Genomic DNA, 15,623 nt, shown 5'->3' with positions numbered 1-15,623 from the left:
AACTAAACTTACTGCCGCTCCCTGCCCCATGCATCGAGTGTGTCAACACGTGTATGAGCACACACCCTTGCACACAGACTGGCTGGGTCTAGAGCTCAGGGAGCAACCAGAGGGTGGGTATCAGTCCAAGGTTGCGTATGAGGCACAGCTAGGTGCCAGGCTGGAGCAGGTGTGGAAGTCAGCCTTTTCCTAAGAGGCTGGGCTACACATGCAGTTCTAAGTGTCTGTTAAAGAGCCGAAAGCTATGGCTTGGAGAATGCCTTATGGGGTATTCACAGCTCCAGCTTTCTGGGGTTTCTGCCCAGTGGGGGAGATGGCTCTGTCTGCATGTTGTTGCTAAGGAACTTCTTGGGTCGCTTGTGCCCACAAGCAAAGTCCTACCTGGACAGTGTTTCCTTTTGGATGTTCCATGGTGTATGTGGAGTTAGCATATATGATTCCACTCATGCCTTGTACAGCCTGGGTGGTAGCCTGGTGTCTTTATTGTATAGTAAGGAAAAGGGTGCAGAGGGCTACACTGAGGCAGCACCCCAAATTTTAACAGGACAGACAGGGTCATTTTGTGTCAGGAAGGCTGCCGTTTTGAGTGGATTGCTGTGATACAGTGCCCCTCTGAGGCCCGGTGACAAAAGAGAGTGCAGCTTTAGGAGACTCAGGACCTGTGAGTCACCAGAGAAGGCCTTTCTCAGACCACAGGACTGAGGGCACCCTCAAGGTGGTGGTGAGGGACAAAGCGTGCCTCCTTGAGATAGGCCTCTGAAAGCCCTCCATCAGCGCTGTATCTCACTGTTGGTTTTTTAAGACAGGGTTTCTCTGTGTAGCCCAGGCTGGCCTGGAATTCACTCTGTAGATCAGGCTGGCCTGGAACTCACAGAGATCCACCTGCCTCTGCCTTCCATAGTGCTGGGACTAAAGGCGTGTGCCACCATGGCCTGGCCGTATCCCATGTTTTACCATCTGCACAAACAGAGCTTTCTAAAAGCCCCTAGAGTCTGGCATTGCTGCCAGGAACTCTCTGATTCCCTGAAACATCAATGGAGCAATGTCTACCACAAGACATGCAGGTTGGCAGCCTGGGCACATTCCCATTGCCGTCTGAGTAAATGTGGGGGCCACTGAGCAGGGGCTTGGAGAAGCCTGGAGGCTCCTTTTTGCTGGTTTTTTGAAACACAAAAGTCTGTCCCAGCCAAGCACTAACCAGGACCTGCTGTGAGCTGACGTCAGGGCAGAGGCCCCTGGGGGGCTGACTTGGATGTTTCTCAGGCCATGTCATGGGGATGTGGGATGGGGGCACTCTGAGTGGCAGTCTGGGAATGCTAGAGCAGCTTAGGCCTGGCCCCAGGAGAGGATGTGGAGAGCAAGGTAGGGACACAGGGGTGGTGTCCCTGTGAGTTACACAGACTCCTCAGATTTCTGCTGCAGGTGGTCTGTGGTTCCCACACCCCCAGGGCCTATTCCCTCACCCACCCACCATCTGGTTGTCCTCTGCTCTCTGGTGATGTCTCCTCTGTCCAGGCTTTGGGCATCCTTGGCTTGGGGAGAGTTTCTAATGCTCTGAGACACTAATATTTCTTTTTGGGGGGAGGGGTTGAGACAGGGATTCTCTGTGTAGCTTTGTAGACCAGGCTGACCTCCAACTCACAGAGCTCTGCCTGCCTCTGCCTCACTAGTGCTAGGATGAAAGGCATGCACCACTGCTACCTGGATGACACTAATTTTCTTAAGGTCAATCAGTATTTCTTGATTGTCTTTGTGTGCCTGGTGTCGTCTGTGCGAGGGATATCTGCCACACTACCTGACTGGGGAATCTGACTCTCTCTGAGAGGATCAGGTATTTCCAAGGCAGGGCTGGGAAGAGCATGGAATAAGGAATTGGCTTCTTTGAGTTATAGGCTTGGCTTTCAACATGTGAGTTATCTGATCCTTCATATTTCTGGGCCCGAGTTTACTGTTCTGTGTAACAAAGGAGTTGTACCATGATGCCTAGCAGGGGCAGGACCACACCCTGTGGAGTATTTAGACATGTATAGAGGCGTGTCTGGGTTGACATGGTAACTGGGGGTGCTCAGCAGTGCCTGAAGGTGTATTTGTTAACTGGCACAGTGGGAAGGATCACCCTGCTTGCTGCAGAATTGTCTTGCCCAGAGAACCAGCAGGGCCCCATTGAGAAGGAATGGGTGTTTTGGGACACTTCCAGCTCCCTGGATGCTTTGTGTCAGGAGATGTAGGCCTTTGCAGGGATTGAGAGATGGACTGCTACCAGACTAGCCCCTCATCTGGACCCAGCCCTGTTGGATCCTAGGACTTATGTAGACCTTGACTCTGTGAGAAGACAGAGCCTCATGCTTGGAAGAACCAGACCTCACCTCCCCAGGGTCCTCAGAGAGTGCTGGCTAAACTGTGATTAATTCCCAGTGACTTGAAAAGTGACCCTGTTAGTGTCTCTCTGCCCATATATGGCTCTTACCCTGCTTCTTCCAGGTGGCTGGGAACATTTCTTCCATGTTCAAGCCCAGTGACTCCAGGACTCGGCAAGGAACCCACATGGGCAGGAACAAAGCCCTGCATGTTCCTCCCGTGTTCCTCTGACACTTCTGTGCCATGCCACCCATGTGTCCAGCCCTGCCCTCCATCTCTCCGGCCCCTCTGCTCAGCGCGGGTGTTTTGATCTCCCTTGTTCCCCTGGTTCTGACTTTGGTTGTTGGGTCCCTCCATCTTCATAATTGTCCCCTAGTTGTGACCAAAGCCGAGTGACCACATGAGGAAGGCGAATGGCTTTACATAAAATCTCTGGCTTTGACCATGGCTGGGTCCTTGGAGCTAGAACAGAGGACATTAGGATGACCTTTGTGTGTCTTGGCTACAGCTTGTGTCTAGAGAATTTTGGCTTCTCCAGTAAAAGGAAGGTGTCTCCCCAAGCTCCCCCTAAGGATTCAGGACTGCATGGCATCTGTGGGTAGGCCCCAAAGCTTATCTGATCTCTGTTGCTGGTACTCTCGGGTGTTTCAGGCTTAAGTCGCTGTCTTTCCAAAGGTCAAGATTGACCTTTCTTCTGTGCCTTTATTCTGGGACGGTTGGGTCACTTGTAATGTTCCCTGTTCTTCAACATAGCATCAAGACCTAGGATCTGGTCCTGTAGTCTGGGGCCCTTCGCTTTGGGAAGCCTGATGCCATCAGCTCCCACCCAGACCTCAGGACTCCCTTCCTTATCTGCCCACACCATCTCCTTGGCATTTACATGGCCACAGTCATGGCTCCAGTGTTTGTTCTGTGTATCCTCAGAACTCAAGGCCCCTTGATCGGAGCATGGCTCATCTTTGGATCCTGTAGAGCGTCTAGCACAATTTGAGTTCCTTAGTGGATTTTTGGCATCTCTAGTATTGTCCTTCATCCCTGTGTTTGTTGGCCAGCTGTGTCCATAGCCCTTTTCCTGTTAGGATGGAGATGTCAGCTTCTCCTGACCCTGCTTCTCCCATGTCTCTATCTTCAGGTGCCCAGGCAACAATTGTCTTCATCAAGGAGCCATCTTCCCAGGATGCACTGCAAGGGCGCCGGGCACTGCTCCGTTGTGAAGTTGAGGCCCCGGGCCCAGTACAGGTGTACTGGCTGCTCAATGGAGTGCCTGTCCAGGACACCGAGCGACGTTTTGCCCAGGGCAGCAGCCTGAGCTTTGCAGCTGTGGATCGGCTTCAAGATTCTGGTGCTTTCCAGTGTGTGGCTCGGGATAATATCACTGGAGAGGAAGCCCGAAGTGCCAATGCCTCCTTCAACATCAAATGTGAGAGCCTGTTTGGAGGGAGGGAGACTACTGTGTCTCGTTCATCCGTCACTCAGCAACTGAGTCCAGGGAGCCTTCTGCTTCAGTTTATCCTATTGCCAGTTCAGTGGGACAGAGTTCAGTTGTGGGTAGTGCTTGTGAGGATGAGAGGGACTTAGAAGGCTCCTCCCTCCAGCCTTCCTTCCCTCCCTCCATCTTTCCATTTTCTGCCTCCCCACCCTGTGGTCTCCCCTCCATCCTTCCATCCCCTCTGCTCCTCTCCACCCTCTCAGCTCCTCTCTTCCCCTTTCATTGCTGTGTATTGGATCCAGGGACCTGTACATGCTGAGCACACACTATTACCACAGACAAAAATTGCTCATTTTCCTAATCTCCCACCAACACTTTTAAGTCTCTGTTGTATTTATCTGCCAGAGGCTTTCATGAATGTCCTTGGCACGTATTAGGTCTGACCTGCTGGAGACAGCGCCTGTGTTCTGTGTCTGTGCCATGGCCTCAGCTGTAGTTTCACAGAGCTCGTCTGCATGGACAGCTCCAGAGCCTGTGGGCTCCATGGCGTCCTCCTTCCCTCCACATTCCCACTTTGCTCTGCTCTCACTGCAACTGTGGCCTCTGCTCCAGGGATCGAGGCAGGACCTGTGGCCCTGAAGCATCCAGCGTCAGAAGCTGAGATCCAGCCGCAGACCCAGGTCACCCTTCGCTGTCACATTGATGGGCACCCTCGGTAAGGAGCCAAGGAGAGTGGATGGAGTCAGGTAGAGATGTGACCCCAAGTCCTAGAATCTGCATATGTACTTTGCTTTATGTTGTAGCCACTCTCCTAACCCGAAGCGCTCCTCACCCCTCCTTAAGTGCTCCCACCAGCCTCCAGTGGCTGGAGAAGGGTCAACAGTCCATGGGATGACCCTGGATTCTTAGAATTGACAGATGTGGAATCTCTCTGCTTCTGTCTTCTCTGAACTAATGTTTGCCCTAATGCAGACAACTCCCTTCCTCGGGCCCCCATTCCTCCACTTGTAAACTGGGATGCCCAGTTAGACTTTTGATTCTGTGTCCCCCTTTCCCTGCTTATGACCCCCACTCCCATGCATAGGCCTTCCTACCAGTGGTTCCGAGATGGGGTCCCCCTCTCTGATGATCAGAACACCCACACAGTCAGCAGCAAGGAGAGGAACCTGACCCTGCGGCCGGCCAGTCCTGAGCATAGTGGCCTCTACTCCTGCTGCGCCCACAATGCCTTTGGCCAGGCCTGTAGCAGCCAGAACTTTACTCTGAGCATTGCAGGTGAGCCTGTCATGGGGATAGAGGAGGGAAGCAAAGTGGGGTGGGGCTCACTGCCCTGCCTGCCTGCTCACCCCTGCATGCTTCCCTGCCACAGACGAAAGCTTTGCCAGGGTGGTGTTGGCGCCTCAGGATGTTGTTGTAGCGAGGAATGAGGAGGCCATGTTCCACTGCCAGTTCTCAGCCCAGCCACCCCCGAGCCTCCAGTGGGTCTTTGAGGATGAGACGCCCATCACTAACCGCAGCCGGTAAGGATGTGATTCAGTTCAAGTCAGACACCAGACTTTCTGCTGTGAACTTGATTTCTCCAGATTTCCAGCAGATGGCAGTAGAATGTTGTAGTGTCTCTGAAAGAGTACAACTAAGGGAAGTCACTGAGAAGTGACTTACGTGATCTAGCTATGATTGTTCTAAAATTCCCTCTGTTCTTGCCCACATGGGTCATCTGGGATGGAGAGTAAGAAGTACACAGGTGTAAACCCTGTGCCCCATCTGCAGCCTCCCCACTCTTATGACCCTTCATGCCTTGTGGTGTTCAGTGATTGGAGAATATTGACACAGGCTAAAAGTCATGTAAACATTCAGCACGCTGTTTTAGAAGAAACTGGAAATAAAGTTAGGACTAGAGTTGTAAAAATAGCTAAGAAAGTTAGAATACAGGGGTGGCTGTTGGGCTATGGTCACAGTCTAAATAGAAAGGTCCAAGATGGTACTGACACCCAAACCACACACACACATTTTAGGTGGAAGCAGGTGCTGAATGCTCTGGGGAGGGTTTGCCCCTCTCTCAGGATGCTTGTGCAGACTCTAGGAGAGGAAAGAATGCCTTTGTGGTACTGGTCACTGGGGCACGGCTCCCTAGGCTAGGGGCTTGTCCTAAGGACATCATCAGGCCATTTAATGTGAGGCTGAGAGGCTCTTGTCCTTGAAGCTGGGGTGCCTGTGGAAAGGTGTTCCTACTACCCTGACTTTCATCTACCTGGCCTTTGCCTCTCCCTCCTTTTCCAAAGTTGACTTCCTTGCAGTTGGGAAACACAGCTGCAAACTGATGACACTGGTGCTGATAATCCCACCATTCAAGAGGCTGAGGCAGGATGGGAAATTGGAGGTCAGGGCTGAGGAGGTGACTTAGTGGGTAAAATGATTGCTGAGCAAGCATGAGACTTGCATTCAGATCCTCATGGCCTATGTAAGAATGCTGAGCATGGCGGTGTGCATATGACCCCAGTGCTGAAGGGCAGAGACAGGTTGCTCTGGGGCTCGCTGGCCAGCAGTCTGGCTAAAATGGTAAGCTCCAGATTAAGTGAGACCCTACTCTCGTAGAGCAGGATGAAGATTGACAGCCCCTGACATCAGCCTCTGGTCTGCACATATACACACATGGGTGTGAGCATACCACACACACACACACATACACACACACGCACGCACGCACGCACGCACGCACGCACGCAGTAGCATCACATATATTTTGAGGCCACTCTGGGTGAGGTCAAGGCCAGCCTGGGTGAGGTGATATAGTAAGTTTGAAGCTATCCCGGAGAATCCATGTTTGATTCTCAGCTCACAGCTACCTGTGACTCCAGTTCTAGGGGATCTGATTCTCTCTGCAGGCACCGAGCACGCATGTGGTGTACAGACAGACATGTAGGCAAAACATTGGTACACATAAAAGAGAAAAAAATCTGTGCTGTGCACTGTGATGCCACATGCCTTTAATCCCAGCACTCAGGAGGCAGAGGCCTGCAGATCCCTGAGTTTGAGGCCAGCCTGGTCTACAGAGTAAGTTCCAGGATAGCCAGGGCTACACAGTGAGAGACCCTGTCTTACAAAATAAAACAAACAAACAAACAAAAAAAGAATAAAAGAAAAGGGCTGACAAATTTGATAGCACACACCAGAATTCAGAAGGCAGAGGCAGGAGGATCTGTGTGAGTTCTAGGCCAGCTTGGTTTACATAGAGAATTACAGGCTAGCCAGGGGAATACAGTGAAGTCCTGCTTGGGAAAAGGAAAAGACAGGCTGGAGAGGTGGCTCAGTTATTGAGAGCACTGGCTGCTCTTGCAGAGCATCTGGATTTGGCTCTCAGCACGTACATGGCGCCATAGCTGTCTGTAGCTCCAGCTCCAGCTCTCTGACGCCCCCTGCTGGCAGTAAGCACGCGCATGGTGCAAGTACATGCACACATAAAATAAATTTTAAAATAGGAAGAGGTAAGTAGGTACCTGTACAGACACACAAACAAGCGCGTACACATAGGCACCCTGCCTACAACACAGACCCTCACAACCTGAGATTCTATTGCGTCTGTTACATAAGGAGACCTAAGACCACTTCTTTCAGACAGTGCTCTCTTCCCTCCGCAGTCCCCCTCACCTCCGCAGAGCTGTGGTGTTTGCCAATGGCTCTCTGCTGCTGACACAGGTCCGGCCACGAAATGCAGGAGTCTACCATTGCATTGGCCAGGGGCAGAGGGGCCCACCCATCGTCCTGAAAGCCACGCTGCACCTGGCAGGTGGGTCTGTGCTGTTGAGGTAGGCACTGTATCTGATGTTGGTAGCTCTTGGAGATATGGGACCCTTGTTTGGTTTAGCAGCTTAGAGGGCAGAGAGAGGAAGAGGATGCTGGGCTAAAAGCGGGGATGCAGAGGAGGAATTGTGGCTGGAGGGAGCCTGGGATGCTTATTGTGAAGCTCTACATACCTAGATGACCAAGTCAGTCAAGCAGTTTACCATCTCTTCCTGTCCTTGCAGAGATTGAAGACATGTTGCCATTTGAACCACGGGTGTTCACGGCTGGTGGCGAGGAGCGTGTTGCCTGCCCAGCCCCCCAGGGTCTGCCTACACCCAGTGTATGGTGGGAACATTCCGGAGTCCGGCTTCCTGCCCATGGCAGTGTCTACCAGAAGGGTCATGAGCTCGTGTTTACTGCTATTGCTGAGAGTGATGCTGGTGTCTACACCTGCCATGCAGCCAACCTTGCTGGTCAGCGGCGACAAGATGTCAACATCACTGTGGCCAGTGAGTACTCTTTCCCTGGAGGGTGAGGAGATCTGTGTAGTAGCCTAGGAGTTCTTGGGATATGGGTGTAATGGATAGAGGTTTCCCTGGTGTACACTTGAGGTTCTTTCTGGGTTCTGGGCTCCTGGGAGTGTTGGTCATCTGACAGTATTGAGCCAGACACAGAGGTAGAGGTGGTACACCCGAGGAAGTAAACATAGCCCTTCCAGGAAAAGTAGTCCTCCAACCACAGAGGGAGAACACTGTATGGGAGTCTGGAGACCTGGGTCCCATTCTGCACATAATGCACAGTGTAACTTCTGGGGTCATGTTCCCTGAGCTGCAGGGATCTGTCCCGTCATCCATAACAAGGGCTTAAAGCAAGATAGTTGGAAAGATCAAATGTTATAAGTAAAAAAGATAGTGCTTTTTTTCTCTCTGTCTGTAGGTGGGGGTGGCATGGGAGGTGTGTTCACCTGTGTGTATGGAAGCCAGAGGTCAATGTTGGGTGCCTTTTTCTCACTGACCACCATTAGACATGGCTTCTCACTGTCCACCGTTAGACATGGCCTCTCACTGTCCACCGTTAGACGTGGGCCTCTCACTGTCCACCGTTAGATGTGGCCTCTCACTGTCCACCGTTAGACGTGGCCTCTCACTGTCCACCGTTAGATGTGGGCCTCTCACTGTCCACCGTTAGATGTGGGCCTCTCACTGTCCACCGTTAGATGTGGCCTCTCACTGTCCACCGTTAGACGTGGCCTCTCACTGTCCACCATTAGATGTGGCCTCTCACTGAGCCCAGAACTTGCTGTTGGCTCTAAACTGGCTTGCCCATCAGGTTCCAGGGACCCTTCTGTCTTTGCTGCCCAGTTCTGGGGTTACAGATGTGTGCCACTGCACTTAGGTCTCACATGGGTCCTGTAACTCCAAAGTAGGTCCCCATGCTTATGTAGCACTCACTTTACTCACTGAGCCATCTCTCTAGCTTCTTTCTTTTTCTCTTTGAGAAGTAACAGTGCTCAGATGATTGTTTTGTTTTAGTTCATTGTACTTTGCAGGCTTTTTAAAGAAACAGGCTGGAGGGATGGCTCAGTGGTAAAGAGCACTGTTGCTCTCGCAGAGGACCCAGCTTCAGTTCCCAGTGCTCATGTGGTGGCTCCCAGCCATCTGTAACTCTAGTTCCAGGGATTTGATGGCTTCCTTAACCTCCACAGGCACCAGACATGTGGTCCACATACACACCTGAAGGCAAAACATTGCTGTAGGTAATTAAAAATAAATACAGCTGGGCGGTGGTGGGCACTCCTTTAATTCCAGCACTCGGGAGGCAGAGGCAGGCGGATCTCTGTGAGTTTGAGGCCAGCCTGGTCTATAGAGCTATACAGAGAAACCCTGTCTCAAAATTAAAAAAAATAAATAAATACATCCTAACATTTTTTTAAAAAAATAATTCATTTTTGTGATTCTTCCCATAAAGATAATGAAATTGGGTAGGGGTGTACCTCAGTTGGCAGAGTCCTCGTCTGCCATGCACAAAGCCCTGAGTTTGCTCCTCAGTGCCATATAAGCTGGGAATGGTGGCAGGAGGTAAGAGTCAGGAGGATCCGTGTTCTAGGACACCCTCAGCTATAGGAAACCTGTTTCAAAATAAAAAATCCTGACGTCTCAGAGGACATCATTTGCACTTGGACACCTGGCTCAGGTGAGAGCCTCAGTGTCCTGAAGACTGATGCAGAGGCTGCCTTTGTAGTGACATGCAGACAAGTGAGGGCTGTGCTACTAGCTGTCACCAGGGTCTGTGAGGGTCTGCTTTGTTCGGGGTACTTTGGGGTCTTCAGACTCAGGGCCTTGTGTTTATGCAGGTTCAGTTTGGGAACTGCTGGCCTTGGTTGGTCACTTGACGGAACGGTGGAGCTGTACTGGATGCGCTCTGAAGAGACCTGTGAAATTCAGAGTAGTACATGATGCAAGCTGTGCTGGGTCAGGCATGGCGATGGAGAGTCAAAGGGGGTTTTATCCGGGGACTTGGTTCAGTCAGCAGAGGCTTGTTAAGTGGCCCCTTTATGCTAGGGCACAGTTCCCAGTTCTGGGAATTCAGCATTAAACAAAGCACACATACATCCCATGTAGCTTCTTTTAACAGGAGACACAAAGCAAATGTGAGAATTTTAATAACTTTGTTTTATTTTATGTGGGGGTGTTCTGCCTGAATGTGTGTCTTTGTACCGCATGCATGCCTGGTGTCCACAGAGACCAGAAGGGAGCATTGGACCCCCTCCATATGAGTTACCACTGGTTGTGAGCCGACACACAGTGCTGGGAACTGAACCTAGGTCCTCTACAAGAGCAACGAGTGCTCTTAATTGCTGAGATATCCTCTCCAGACCCCTAAATATATAATTTAAGTCGCAGTACAACTACAACAGGGTACATGATGAGATAGAAGGGATGGATGGATGGGGGCGCGCTCTGTGGAAGGTGGCATTTGAGCTGGTACTTAAACTACTTAAAAGGAACTTAAAGGAAGAATCATGGCCAGAAATAGGTATGTGAATTGGGAGCCAGCAGGAGGCTGTGGGGCTTCAGTGAGAGTGGCTGAGGTTGTCTGAGATGTAAGAACACAGTGAGGACTTCAGCCCGTATTCATGTGTGCCATTTACCCACACCTCATAACAAGTGGTTCTTAACCCTGGTGGCTTGGAGCAGCCGTTAATGTGCTTATATTTTGTGGGAGTCACCTCTGAGGGAGAGCCCATGAGCTCCACGGGGCTGTTGGAGGGGAGTAAGTCAGCTCACAGGCAGTGGCTGGCTGGTCTCTGATAGTCCCACATTTCTAGCTAGGCCAAGTTTCCTCACATAGAAACTGGATTCCATGAGGGCAAAAGTGTATTCTAGAAGGCGAGGCGGGTCCCAGACCACCCAGTTTCCAGGAAGTAGAGAGATAGACTGCTTCTTGATGGAGAACGTGTGGCCATGACGTTAAAAAGAGATGAAAGGGGCTAGGAGAACTGCCTGCTGCTGCTGTTATAAACACTGCCTCACCAGGGCAGATAGGAAGTCCTTCAGGCCTCTAAGTGGAAGACTGTCAGTTCTGAGGAGACTGGAAGGTTAGGGGCGAGAATATAAACAGGGCTGCTCAGGTGGTGGGGTGGATGCTTGCCCCCAACTCTGACAACCTGAGTTCAGTCCTTGGGACCCACAGGGTGAAAGGAGAGATTGGCTCCAACCAGTTGTCTTTGACGGCCACACATGCGCTGTGCAGCCCTAGCTAGCCTTGGACTCACTACGTAGACCAGACTGGCCTTGTACTTGTAGAGATCTGACTGCTTCTGCTAGGCCTGTTGGCGCATGCCTTTAATCCTAGCCCTTGGAAGTCAGAGGAAGGTGGATCTCTGTGAGTTCAAGGCCAGCCTGGTCACACAGAGTTCCAAGATAGCCAGGGCTACAAAGTGAGACCCTGTCTCTAAACAAGCAAATAAATGAGCGTGTAAGTCATGAGAGCAATTACTAGATGCCTGTGGTAGATGCCCAGGGAGCTATTGAATGAGCCTGAACAAGAGGTGGTAATGGTGGAGAGATGAGAATTGATCAAAGTCAGGTCCAGTTTCAGAGCTGGGTGTAGAATAAAAGTGATGGCTTCAGGGTCAGTAAGTCAAGACTGGACCTGTGGCTTCTACATTTGGCTGGAAAACAATATTCTGTCTTGAAATAGAGTGTGCTAGGATAAACAGTGTTTGGAGGGAAATGAGTGCAGTTTTCTTTTTCTTTTGGAGACAGGGTTTCTCTGTATAGGCCATGCTGTTCTAGAACTTACTCTGTAGCCCAGGTTGTCCTCAGACTCACAGAGATCCTCCTGCCTCAGCCTTCCTAGTGCTGGGATTAAAGGTGTGCGTCACCAACGCCCGGCAAGTATGGCTTTCTATTCATGTGAAGGATGGGTGCCTCCAGCTGTCCATTTGGAAACACTTGGCACACTTGGCTTGCTGTGGGAGATGCCATGAATCAGGGTATAGGGTTGGAGTTGTCTCTTCATATGGTAGGGGTTAGTATCTAGAGAGGTAATACAGCTAAAACACACAGTTCTGAGGACCAGGCATCAGGCACATGGTGACAAACGATTGAGGAGTTAGGTATAAAGAGGAAGGATTTATGTTCGGTTCATGGTTTCAAAGGTTTTTCTCTGTGGTCTGTTGGGCCCATGGCTTTGGGCCTAAGGAAGGCAGAATATTAGGGTGTCAGCAGCCTGAGTTAGAGGTTGCTCATCTCACAGTGGCCAGGAAGCAGAGATGGGTTCTAGGAGGAAGGGTTTGGGAATAAGACATGCCCTTCAAAGATATACGTGACTTGAAGGTAGACCCTTAGTGACTAGTTCCTCCACCTAGGCCCCAGCTCCTCTGCCATCATCCAGAATAGTGCCACCAGCTGGGGACCAAGCCTTCAACACATAAGCCTATGGGGGGCATTTCATATTCAGACTACAACACTAATTATGACCCGGTATGATGTCATGTGAAGAAGAACCAGGATGCTGGGGGTCCCTTTTAAAAAAAAATAATTTGTTTTTATTTTATGTGTAAGCGTGGTACTCCCATCTGTATGTCTACACACTATATGCATGCCTGGGATCTGTGAAGGCCAGAAGAGGGTGCTGTACCCCCTGGAACTGGAGCTGCCACATGGATGCTGGGAAAGGAATGGTAGAGCCTTACAAACCTCAGCTGCAGATAGATCCTCTGTGCCTTGTGGTAGCAATCGATGTTACTACTGGAACTTCTGTTTTCCTAGCTGGTCCATGGGTAGAGGAATACACCTGGGGTGTTTATTATGGACTAAATGAAGATGTTGGAAAGCATTGGCACCCAGGCCATTGGGTGTCACCAGGGCAATCTGGCGGTTCTGAACTCAGGACCACTGGTGTCTTAGTGTCTTCTGTGATTGGGTCCTTTGGTTTCGGAAACCTGTTATTTAGCTTCTAGTGGTTTCTCTTTGCTACTCTAGCTGTACCCACATGGCTAAAGAAGCCCCAAGACAGCCAACTGGAGGAGGGTAAACCCGGCTATTTGCACTGTCTGACACAGGCCACACCTAAGCCCACTGTCATCTGGTACAGGAACCAAATGCTTATCTCAGAGGTGAGAAGGGATGGCTCTGGTGAATGGGAGAGTTTCCTTCTACAGTGTGTGCCCTAGAGCTTTCATACCCTGAGGCTGCCCTCAGGGAAATGTGCATGTAGCTGTTAGTATTATCCCTTTTCTACTCAAGTCTGTGTCCTGCAGGACTCACGGTTCGAAGTTTCTAAGAATGGGACCTTACGCATCAATAGTGTGGAGGTGTATGATGGGACCTTGTACCGCTGTGTGAGCAGCACCCCAGCCGGCAGCATCGAGGCCCAGGCCCGTGTCCAGGTGCTGGGTGAGTTGGCATGTGTGGTGTGTTGGGAGAGAATACGTGGCCTGCCTGGGCAGAGGAGTGATGGGAAAGGAGCTGCAGGGATGGCCCTGGCCTCTCTCCTTGTCTCAGTTCCTCCTCTTCTTCCTCACTGAACCAGAAAAACTCAAGTTCACACCCCCGCCGCAGCCACAGCAGTGCATGGAGTTTGATAAGGAGGCCACGGTGCCCTGCTCAGCCACTGGCCGAGAGAAGCCCACAATTAAGTGGGTACGGGCAGGTGGGTACCATGCGACAGACTAGGGCAGGCAACTTGTCGTATGTGAATGCCTAAGGGACAGGAGTGCCCAGCCTGCACCTGGAACTGTGGGGAGAAACATGGACTCTTTGACAAACGTTGTTGGGGGTGTGTGTGGATCAATTCTACCATCTGCCATCCTTATGTCTGTCTTTTTCTATGAATCTTTTACTCTTGCATAATAATTTTATTGCATATACAGCTTTTATGTTTTACATTTCCTGAGTGAAGACACGCTTATTTTGTTTGCTTATTGTTTGTTTGAAGTAGTGGAGAAGTGGGGGATGAACCTACGACCGCAAGTTTGCTAGGCTAACTGTCCCATTGAGCTATGTCCCAGCCATTTTTTTTTTTTTAAGATTTATTTATTATGTATACAGTATTCGGTCTGCATGTATGCCTCCAGGCCAGAGAGGACACGAGATCTCATTGTGGATGGTTGTGAGCTGGGAATTGAACTCGGGACCTCTGGAAGAGTAGTCAGTGCTCTTAACCTCTGAGCCATCTCTCCAGCCCCCATCCCGACCATTTTTAAAACTTTTTTAAATCTAATTAATTAGTTTAGTTTGTTTGTTATAGTAAGGTCTTTCTGTATAGTCTTAGCTGGCTTGGAACTCACTGTTCTGCCCAGGCTGACCTTGAACTTAAGAGTCATTTTGCCTCAGCCTCTCAAGTTCTGTGATAATAGGCACCTGACTTTTTTGTTTTTCAGTTTTGAGACAGAGTCTTACTATGTAGACCAGGCTGTCTCCAAACTCTCCAGGGTCCACCTGCCTCTGCTTCCTGGGTGCTGGGATCAAGTACATGTATTACCACATCTGGAGCTCATATGGCTTTTGTTATTTTATTTTTACTGCACACTATGTGAGTGCAGTACCTGCAGAGGCCAGAAGAGGGCACTAGATCCATTGGGACTCAAGTTATAGAAGCTCGTGAGCCACCATGTCATGCTAAGACTCGAACCTGAGGCCTGGAAGAGCGCTCATGCTCTTTAACATCTCTTCAGCTCCCCTACTTTTTTTATTTTTATTTTTTGAAGCAAGTTCTCACTGTGTATCCCTGACTGACATGGAACTTGCTGTCCTTGTAAATCAGACTGTCCTCAAACATAGATCCTCCTGCCTCAGCCTCCTGAGTTCTGGGATTAAAGTGTGTCACCACACCCAGCACTTATGTAATTTTTAATTTAACATCATTAGTGTTTCTCCATGTCTTTATATATTGTACATAATATAGTTCTCAACTGTTATGATAATAATCTCATTATTGGATTAGTTATCATTTATACGAATATTCTCTATGTGTTAGAGACTTGGAATGTTACCCCAATCCAGTTTATTAGAGTAGTCTTATTGTTGTAATAAATCTCTAATCCCAAGGTTATTGGGGCTTATTTTTCTGGATTCAGGTTTGTTTATTTTGGGAAAGAATCCCAGAAGTGGGATATATATATATATATATATATATATATATATATATATATATATATGGTATGAACACTTTTATAACCAACTGTACAACTTGCCAAATGGTTTCTTACAAGACTGGACCAGTTTCACAGTTTGTACCAGCTGTGAGAATGAAAGTCGGGTTCATTTGGGTCTGGGATCTTTGTGGAAGAACTGAGAGAGTCCAGATGCGTCTAGGATGGGCATCAGGAGCAAGCTGGCTCAGGAGTGAGGCCTGACAGGCAGTGAGATGGGGACAAGGCCAGTCCTTGGCCCGGTCAGAAGTCTAGCTTGGCACAAGTGAAGCACAAGTTCACCTATACAGGAGGTGAGGCTGGAAATTTGGGGAAAGCAAATAACAGGGGACTTTGAGTTTGGACTTTGCCTGTGAGTAGGAAAGAACTTGTTTGGTGTAGACATGAGTAACC

The 15,623-nt window shown here is 49.9% G+C and overlaps 1 protein-coding gene across 1 annotated transcript in view; it reads left to right on the top strand.

The window, feature by feature from the left end:
- The window catches only part of LOC100774485 (inactive tyrosine-protein kinase 7), a 41,040-nt gene that overhangs the window by 14,952 nt on the left and 10,465 nt on the right, over positions 1-15,623 (top strand). Inside the window, exons 2-10 of the mRNA XM_035451470.1 lie at positions 3,491-3,778; positions 4,400-4,502; positions 4,872-5,062; positions 5,157-5,307; positions 7,426-7,574; positions 7,813-8,079; positions 13,060-13,193; positions 13,338-13,473; positions 13,610-13,729. Of these exons, the coding sequence (XP_035307361.1) occupies positions 3,491-3,778; positions 4,400-4,502; positions 4,872-5,062; positions 5,157-5,307; positions 7,426-7,574; positions 7,813-8,079; positions 13,060-13,193; positions 13,338-13,473; positions 13,610-13,729 (1,539 nt within the window). The remainder of the gene's footprint in view (positions 1-3,490; positions 3,779-4,399; positions 4,503-4,871; positions 5,063-5,156; positions 5,308-7,425; positions 7,575-7,812; positions 8,080-13,059; positions 13,194-13,337; positions 13,474-13,609; positions 13,730-15,623) is intronic.

This window comes from Cricetulus griseus, assembly GCF_003668045.3.
Source record: "Cricetulus griseus strain 17A/GY chromosome 1 unlocalized genomic scaffold, alternate assembly CriGri-PICRH-1.0 chr1_0, whole genome shotgun sequence".
NCBI classification, from domain to species: Eukaryota; Metazoa; Chordata; class Mammalia; order Rodentia; family Cricetidae; genus Cricetulus; species Cricetulus griseus.
This window is presented reverse-complemented; position numbering and strand designations above follow the sequence as displayed.